Below are 10321 nucleotides of genomic sequence, written 5' to 3'. Positions count from 1 at the left end.
TTCTTTGTAAGCGATTGATATGGAGTAGCAATTTGACAATTTCATGTTAAATAAGTAAATGAAAGATTGCTCTGATCTGCCACATATTAGGAGTTAAACGGATCGCAGTTGATACGTAATACGGATGAGACTCTACCATTCGGCACGCACATGATTCGCAGATTAATTTGCCAATTTACACGTACAAGCAATTTTAAACCACAAGAAGAAGAAACGAAAGAGAGCTCAATTCGTTACTCATGCGCTGTTCTCGCACACAATCAAAGCGCGCACAACAGACGTGTTTCAGACAGCGCGGAAATACCGAGTTGCGTATACAAACATACGTATACAAAACATAACTATTTTTTTTCTTGCTTATCCGAAAAAATTGCTTAAAAAAACCCCACAATATAATGCGTTGAGCCATATATAATGCTATTATAATTCTATATAATAGCCTAATATATATATTAGGTCCGCGAGAATATTTTCCAAACGTAACTGGTCGGTGGTGTAAAAAAAGGCTGGAGACCCCTGCAATAAACAGTCAGATTTTTGTTTGTGTTGTTTTTCACATCTTTTTAGATAACTGGTATCAATCGCAGACAGGTTTGTTCAATAGTTTGCCAGGTCTTCTTAGGTAAATGGAAAACCTAAAAGCAAATAGAGATTATTGAACTGTCAAAAGATTTGTGAGTGACTTAGAGCACAGAAGATCTTGGTCAGATAAAGATTTATTAAGGAAAGTTTCTGTCAATCAAATGAACTCTGTTGTAATGGCAGCTGTAAAAAAGCCACTGCTGAGCAGCAAACAGGTGTTTGAAGCTACTGGAGTCTCAAGATCCTCTCCATACAGACTGACAGTTGTGTGTAGAGCTGCGTTTCAGTCACTGCTAACCAAACCTCACAAAGAGAAACCTGCACAGTGGCTGTAGAAACACATTTTCAAGCTGTTTAGCACCATGGTATTTAAGCAGCATGGGATAGTGTGTTGTCATGCATGACAATCCTTTTATTTCCGAGAGCACTATTCTTCATTTTATACCACAGCAGAAAATGGTCAGTTATGAACTCCACATATCTTGCAGAAGTCATTTTGACACCCTAAAATGACCTTACATCTCACTTCCCAATATTCCAACCCAAATCATCACCCACCGCCTCCTTGCTGATGTTGCAGTCTCATTGGAATAGGATGGCCATTCATCAACTATCAGAAATCCATGTATCTGGACCATCCATTGTACTCCAGCATTCGTAAGTGAATAAAACTATTTCATGAAGACATACGTCTTCATGTGTTTCTACAGCCACTGTGCAGGTTTCTCTTTGTGAGGTTTGGTTAGCAGTGACTGAAACGCAGCTTAACACACAACTGTCAGTCTGCATGGAGAGGATCTTGAGACTCCAGTAGCTTCAAACACCTGTCTGCTGCTCAGCAGTGGCTTTTTTACAACTGCCATTACAATACAGTTCATTTGTTTGACAGAAACTTTCCTTAATAAATCTTTATCTGACCAAGATCTTCTGTGCTCTGAGTCACTCACACATCTTTTGACAGTTCAATAATCTCTATTTGCTTTTCACAAAATATTGTTTGTTCTGATGCCTTTTGCAAGACATTGCATTGTTTCATACTTTTCATCTTCAGAAAGATCTTTCTTCCTCACCATATTGCATGAGAACTGTGACTTGCTCAATAATGTGGAACAACCTCTTTAAGTAGGGTTTCCATTTACCTAAGAAGACCTGGCAAAATATTGAACAAACTTGTCTGAGATTGATACCAGTTATCTAAAAAGATGTGAAAAACAACACAAACAAAAATCTGACTCTTTATTGTACCGAAATCCTACTGATATGTCACTTGCATAATCATTTGGAACACAGTGTGTGTATATATATATATATATATTTTTTTATTCATACAACAGTTCTTACTGGTACTCAAATCTGATTGGCTGAAACCTTTTCCAGGACTGTGATATTCTAGTGATAAAAGCACTCTAATTTGTTTCACTGGTTGTATCACTCTGTTTGCAGTATTTCTCACAGCAAGTGTCATGGCAAATGCCCAAATTTGATAAATAATACTGTTTTAATGTCACGGAATGTAGTTTTAAGAGTTTTTTTAGGCAAGAATGTAGTTGTTGACTTCAAACATGTGGTTTGTTAATAAAGATAACGTCTATTTGAAAAATTATTATATAACATTTGTGGCATAATGTTTATTACCACAAAAATGAATTACCACTTGAACATAATTTTAGATTATTTTTTTTTTCTTTAAAAAAAGGGGTTACGGTGAAGCGTTTACAATGGAAAAGTCGCACAACTTTAAGCATTAGTATATTCTTTTTTCGTTTTAATAGTACATCCACATAACCAACTTGTGTTAACATGATTTTAGTGTGACAAATGTACTTTCTAACTATTTATGTGCAAAGTTATACACAATTTTGCAACCGTTGCCATGACAACAATGTAAATGAACCCAAAAACTGTACAGATGATGGTTTAAACCATTTACAGCTCAAATAATACAGTAGAGTTAATGCAAGTCTTTTTCTAAATTTAGAAGCTTGACATTTTTGCTTAGAAATCCTCCAAGAATCAGCTCCATTCATTTCTAAGTTCCTCACCGCAACCTTGATTTCTGCTTTTTTTGTGTGTGCGTTTCATGGAATGACCTGAGGGTTAGTTAATATTGATGAATAATGTAGAATTTAAATTTTTAGGTGAACTCTCTCTTTAATGGACTATTATATCAGAGCTAACCGCTTGAAATGGAGAGCTCTGCAGACAGAGGTGACTTCAGACCAGTCGTAAGTTAATTTGTATGTTTAGCTGGGAAACAGGGCCGAGGTTCGGTCTCTCGCTGTTCTCGGGCAGCATGTGAGGCATTCTTCACTAGCTCTAATTGTTTCCATTACATTTCAATTTGTTGGACTCGGACATAAGGGCACTGGCTAAATTAGAGGGCTTTTGTTATGCTATCCATTGAAAGTGACAGCGTTTTGGAGTGGTAATCAGATAGAATCAGGCAAACTTGTGCTGCAAGCCTTATCTGCTTCTCTTATTAGGACATCTTAATTCCTCAGAGGCTCTCGGATGTAGTCGGGTTGCCAGTGTGGGCTTAGAGGTCGGATTAATCAGACAGGTTGGGTGACGTTAAAAGCAGGGCTGGGATGCATGTTTCTGCAGGCAGTGCCGCCCTACTGGAATAACAACTATCAGCTTGTACTGTTTTAAGTTGATCTCATAAAACCTGGCGAGGAGTAGTCCAGGTCATATTTCACTCCTAAAGAATATATACTATGCTTAAAAAAATAAATATAACTTTTCAATGGATTTATTGCATTTTGGAAAAAAAATAATCAGTTTTTATAATAAATCTTTGAAAATCTAAATCTGGATTATAATTTTTTATGTTATTATAACCTAAAGTTGCTATGTGAAAGTTTGAAACAGAAAATAGTGGTTTTCATCTTGCCACTTTCTTGGTAAAGAAAACACATTTTTATTCAAATTAATCAAAATGGATTTATAGCTGTCACGCTACGTGATGATGAGCAATGCATATAGTCTTTAATAAATCCACACAAGTGTAAATCCAGGACAGAACAGGCAGGAGACACACGTAGGGACGTAGACCGGACAAGGGAACACAGGACTGAACACAACTATATACTGAAGGAAATGAATATAATTAACGACACACACCTGAACTAAATGACACAATCAAACATGAGGGAAAACTGGGTCACACAGAGCACACGAGGGATGAAGACAACAAAACAGTTCAAAGGGGTGTGGCAGTTCACCCCCCTCCCGGAAGGCGCAAACTCGCACCGCAGGGACAACAAAGTGAGGGACGGAGGGGGACTTAGGAGGAGGACACAAGGAGTGGAAAAGGGATGGTGACAGGAGATGGCAAAGGGCTGGCAGGAAGGCAGGTAGACAAGACAGGTGGAAGCTCCAGCGGAGGACGGACACCCGGGAGGAGGACAACCAACAATGTCCAGGGTGGAGACGACAAAGGGAGGAGCCAGGCGGGACCCAGGCCGCAGCCATGAAGGTGACCCATGGTGGAGCTGACAGAGGGAGGAGCCATGGTGGAGGAAGGGCTGACGGCTCCAGGGGGCCGACTGACAGCGGCGGAGCAGGTGGTGGTGGAGCCCGAGGTGGAGACGGAGAGTCAAAGAGCCAGGGCGACGGGGAGGATCCGGACGGCCAAGGCAGAGCAGATGGCTCCAGGAACCGAGGCGGGGATCCGGAAGGCCACGGTAGAGTCGGAGTGACAGAGGACCAAGGTGGAGCTGGAGGGAAGGAGGAGCCTGACAGAGCCAGAGGGACAGAGGGACGAGGTGTAGCCGGAGGAGGGGAGTCCCGAGGCGGCGGATGGTCAACGACAGACCAAGGCGGAGCCGGAGGGACGAGGAAGCCCGGCGGAGCTGGTGGACTGATGGACCATGGCGGAGAGGCGGGAGCTAGGAGCCATGGTGGAGCCGCTGGGTCGAAGGGCCGAGGCGGAGTCCGGGACTCAGAGGCTGGAGGTGGAGACAAGGAATCCTCCAGCCACAACGCCGATGGAGACTGGCAGACCCGCGGCGATCCCACCCTCACAGATTGTGGACTGAGGGTGCGCTGAGGGGCTGCCAGGAGACAGCGGAGGCGATGGTGAGGACTGATACAGAGGAGTTGGGAGAGGGAGGCTGGGCGGGAGTTCAGAATGCTCAGGAGGATTTGACATGGTGTGTGCTGCCCACACACACACACACACACCATAAGGCCACTTCCAGCACCGTGAGCTCCAGCGACAGGGGAACGACCACCATGGTCATTATAGTACAGGCAGATAGTTCAGGTCAGACAAAATATTTCCAGACTGACAAGACAGTTCAAGGCAGACAGTTCAAATACGACCTCCGTGGTCGATTCAGGACAGACCGAAGATTCAATCACAACCTCCGTGGTTGTGACGGGACAGACAGATGATGATGGCGGGAGAAGACAAGGCATATCCGCATATATATTAATGTCCTCTGAGCGCAGCCTCAGCTCACCCCTAGCGGTGGTGCAGTGGGCGGGGCATTCCTCCGTGCCTTCGCTCCTTACTGACACTTCCACCGTCGCATGTCTAGCAGCCAGCATGCGCACCTGGACTGATGTCGATTGAGGCTCTGGCTCCGGGGCGATCCTCAGCTCTGTCGCTCTCCTAGGCGATGGCTCGTCAGTCGCGGCGGGCTTTGGCTCTCCGTCAGCGGTGGGCTCAAATTGTAGCTCCATGGTGCAGGGTGGTGGTAGGCTGGGCTCTGGGTCGACCATAATAACTCAAAAGGAAAACTTAATAAAAAAAACAAAACGCGGGGAAACACGCTGCATTACTTTCACTTTTAGTCCGGTCTTCAGTCACAGCTACGGTGAGATAAAAGCACGAAGAAGATGCAAATGCAAATAGTCTTTAATAAATCCACACAAGGGTAAATCCAGGACAGAACAGGCAGGAGACACACGTAGGGACGTAGACAGGACGAGGGAACACAGGACTGAACACAACTATATACTGAAGAAAATGAAGATAATTAACGACACACACCTGAACTAAATGACACAATCAAACATGCGGGAAAACTGGGTCACACAGAGCACATGAGGGATGAAGACAACAAAACAGTTCAAAGGGATGTGACAATAGTGTTTTGGAACCAAAAGTTAACGATTTACTTACTACTGTCACACTACGGTGAGATACACGCACGAAGGCGGCGAAGATAGATGCAAATAGTCTTTACTATTCCACAATAGGGCAAACACAGGACAGACAGGCAGGATGAACACGTAGGGACTAAGTAGACCGGACAACAAACAGAGAACAGAACACTACTAATATAAACTAATATAGTGGAGCAAATGAGGATAATTAACCAGACATGCCTGAACTAAATGACACAATCAAACATGAGGGAAAACTGGGTCACACATAGCACATGAGGGATGAAGACAACAAAACAGTTCAAAGGGATGTGACAATAGTGTTTTGGAACCAAACTCTTCATAAATAAAAACATTGTATTATAACATTTATAATATTAATAATAATATGATAAAATATTAAAATAATGAATATTAATGAAATATTAATACAAATATTTTCTCATTACTATAGTAAAAAGGTATCCACACATACACTGTAATAGGCAATTTTGTGTTGCATATATTTATAATTTGCACTAAATGCTATATACATATTCATATTAATATACATATATAAGTAATAAACATAAAAATAAATGATAAGAAATATATAATTTCATTTATGATTATTTATTTATTATATGTGTATATGTATTTAATTAAAAAGTATATATTTACTTATTTTAATATGACCTCACAAAACCTGTCAAGAAGGAGTACAGGTCATATTTTACAAACAAACAAACAAATAAAGTACATACTTCTCAGAAACATGATGCAAAAAAGTTTTTGTTTGTGTATATTATTAAAGATTGTGGGTATATAAGCATATAGATTTCCCATTAAATTAACAACAAACAACAACAACAACCACCACCACAATAATAATAACAACAATACTACTACTACTACTAATAATAATAATACTAATTGTTATTATTATTATTATTATTAGTGTTGTTGTTGTTTATTATTATTATTATTATTATTATTATTATTACACATTATGACAATCATTAACATTATTATCTATTAATATCAATTATTACAGTATTTATTATTATTATTCTTTTTTTTTAATTTGAGGTACAGTATGAACCATGTTGTTCCTGTCTTCATGAGATTCAGCGCATCTAGAATATTGTTGTTGTTTTTTGACAGACCTCAGAGCAGGGGATCATCTCAAACTTCCCTGTCAAAAACATATTGGCTCATATACATAGATACGAGTCACACGCTCTTCTGTGCACATCTCTGTGCGCTCCTTTCTTTTCTTCACACAAACTCCAAGTCATCTGAGAGCCCTCAAAATGGAGTCTCATCGGTACCCCAACGCAGAACGAAATCAATAGTGGTGTCGGATGAAAAGCCCAAAATAAATACTGCATGCTGGGCAATATTGTATGAAAAAAAGCAAATGTTAAAAAAAGTAGCAAGCAGCAGCCTTTATGCCATTCCAAACACTGATCCAGAGTCAGTGAAGTGGACACCTTTGTGCACGGAGAGTGCAGCACTGAATTAGTCTGCTGGAGCGGAGCCGCAGAGGGTCATCCGGGGCAAAGAGAAGCACGCGGCTGATGCTGCTGGTCTGGTAAAAAGCCCTGTATTCTGGCTAGCCTTGTTTAGCAATGCAAGGCGATTCTCCATGGAGGCTGTGTGCTCAGCACCAACAGTCACCCCTGCAATGTACAGGGCACACACACTTTTTTTTTTTTTTTTTGCTTTTACTGTATAAGACTGTCAAGGTAGACAGGAAAGTTACAAAATACAAGAGAAAAAGAACCTTGTAAGAACTGGATGTTTCAATGAACAAAAATAAATTAAAACAATCTTCATATAACTTTATGATCTTACATGGAGCAGTGGACAACTATGTGAATAATATCATAATGTCATTAAATTAAACCTATTTTTTTCCCCAAGAGTAAATTGTAATTTATATCTCAATATGTATCTAATTAAAAAAAAACTACACTGTAACACTGTTTTGATTTCATATAAGTAACTATGTCACTGTTTTACAAAAACAAGCATACATACATATATTTGTTCAACATTTTTGGTGTCAGGAAGATTTATAAAAAAAATAAATAAATAATGCTTTTATTCAGCAAGGACACATTAAATTAATCAAAGTGACAGTAAAGACATTTATAATGTTACAAAAAGGTTATATTTAAAACAAATGCTGTTCTTTTGAACTTTCTATTCAAATGATCTTGGGAAAAAATATCATGGTTTCTACAAAAAATATTATACAGCATACTGTTTTTAACATAATAAGAAATAGTTCTTAAGCAGTAAATCAGCATTTTTGAATAATTTCGAAAGGATCACGTGGCACTGATCACTGGAGTACTGATGCTGAAAATTCAGCTTTAAAATCACAATTATAAATTCCATTTTAAAATGTATAAAATAGAACACATTTTAAATTGTAATAATATTTCACAACATTACTGTTTTTACTGTATTTTTAATCAAATACATGCAGCTTTGTAAGCATGAGAGACTATCAAAAACATTTTTTAAATCTTATCGACTTTTGAATCACAGTGTAACTACTTAAAATATTTAAGGACCAAGCAATAAATATTCTGCAGTTATCATTTCAAACAATTATGAATTATGAATGAAATTGAAATTAGTTTCTAATTACTTCAGATGATACAGAATTTTCAATTAATTTTCAAAAACTAGCAGAAAAACTTCCAATTATTACATCTGGCTAAACCCATCGAGGGGTCAAAGTGGTTAACTGACAGAAGAAATGACTAAAATAAAGATTTCAAACTGATAGTTTGCAACTGCGGCTCTCTGATCAGTCAGATAGATGTGCTTTGCCTTGCACTGCTGCCAAGAAAACAAAAGAATCCCAAAATCTCCATATATATCCATAATGAGAAGACCTTCATTAATATGCATACCGACAGAAAGAGCATAGAACAAAGGAATGCTTTAGATCAACTCACAGAAGAAACCCTAATTATGAAAAATTATTGAAGAATTGCCCATAATTATACTCTTAATTATGCACACTCACAAAAAAAAAAGAAAAACATTACAGAGAGTATTGAACGCATCCTAGTTTCCAAGAGCATGACACTATTAATATACATCTGGCTGGAAAAATTGAGATACGCCCTATTTATCTGATCCACCGGTTGTCAGTCTAGATTTAGAGCAGGTTCTGGATACTGAATCTTCAAATCTAATTCCCCCGAGAAAAAGATAGAAACACGTTTCGCTTCGGAATTACAAGCAGGACAAGTGCGTGATGAATGAGACACTTAGCATGATATGGCTCAAACAAACTGGCACCATCCGAAGGGAATATATTGGAATGTGAGTAAAGTGCAGTAAGTTGTCGGTTACACTTACAGTAGGACTGTACAGTAGTTGCATGTATGTTGAATATCATCGAGCTATTCTCTTTTATGTTGTTCATCACTTCATATTAGAAAAACTCACTTGAATCCATTTGTCGGGAATAGCCATGGCCAGGCGATAGTCGAAACCCAGACCTCCTTCTTGGACTGGACGGCAAAGGGTGGGCATACCGGACACATCCTTAAAAAATAAAGAATTTCTTAAAAACACAACAATATGTAGAGGTTAGATTTACAGTACTGTTAAAGGAATAGTTCACCCTAAAACGAAAATTTGCTCTCTCGGGTTATCCAAGACGATGAGTTTGTTTCTTCATTAGAACAGATTTGGAAAAATTCAGCATTACATCACTTGCTCATCAGCTGTTTGTGGACCCTCATTCCAGAGGTGGGAGTAAGTCACACATGTGCAAGTCACAAGTAAGTCTCAAGTCTTAACCTTCAAGTCTCAAGCAAGTCCAAGTCAATTTTTGTGAGAATCAAGCAAGTCAAGTCAAGTCACTGCTTTGTCACTTCGCAAAAGATGGATAAAAAGGTGCACATGAAACAAAAACCTTGAAAAAATTATATACGACCCCACCAAATCACAGAGATGCCGATTCGCACGGGACTAATATTACCACAGGACCTCGGTGTTCGACGAAATACAGTAGGTCATTTGTGGGGGAATTTTTACTTTACAAATTACAGACATGGCCGATTCGCACGGGATTAAGATCACAGACAACCTCCGCAATTATTACAAATGACTGGAGGTCACCAGGTAATACTAATCCCGTGCCAATAGGGCTTATGCCACCAAATGGCATTCTTCAAACAGGCATCACCTTTATGGGAAATGAACACATCCTTAAGTTAGATCCTTCCTTTTTAAGAAAAGAATAACAACAAGAAAAAATATTAATAATTGAATCACACAAACCTTGCTATTTCTGAGTGAATGTGTGTGCGCGTGTATGAGTGAAAGTGTATTGTTTGTTTGCATGTGCATGCAAAGCTTGCAAATTTGAGGTTTTTGTTGTTGTTTTGTTTTGTTTGTTTGTGTATGCATGGTTGGGTTTGCAAGTCTGCATGATTTTTTTCTTTCTTTCTGTGCGTGTATGTATGCGTATACAATATATTTATGTGCATCCCCATAAACTATCCACAAGCTTTTCACTCAAAGTCTAACACTGAAGACCAATTATTAGACACTGTACACATGCATATACTAAGTGCTATTACCAAAAAAAAAAAAAGCTGAAATTTCCTTA

General features: G+C 39.0%; 1 protein-coding gene across 1 annotated transcript in view; it reads right to left on the bottom strand.

The window, feature by feature from the left end:
• LOC107699207 (1,4-alpha-glucan-branching enzyme-like) overlaps window positions 1–10321 on the bottom strand; it is a 191200-nt gene that overhangs the window by 85751 nt on the left and 95128 nt on the right. Inside the window, exon 15 of the mRNA XM_016500404.1 lies at window positions 9151–9249. Coding sequence (XP_016355890.1) covers window positions 9151–9249 — 99 coding nt within the window. The remainder of the gene's footprint in view (window positions 1–9150; window positions 9250–10321) is intronic.

Source organism: Sinocyclocheilus anshuiensis, unplaced genomic scaffold (genome assembly GCF_001515605.1).
Source record: "Sinocyclocheilus anshuiensis isolate Anshui unplaced genomic scaffold, SAMN03320099.WGS_v1.1 scaffold242, whole genome shotgun sequence".
NCBI lineage: Eukaryota > Metazoa > Chordata > Actinopteri > Cypriniformes > Cyprinidae > Sinocyclocheilus > Sinocyclocheilus anshuiensis.
Note: the sequence above shows the minus strand (reverse complement) of the source record. Positions and strands in the feature narration are given on the sequence as shown.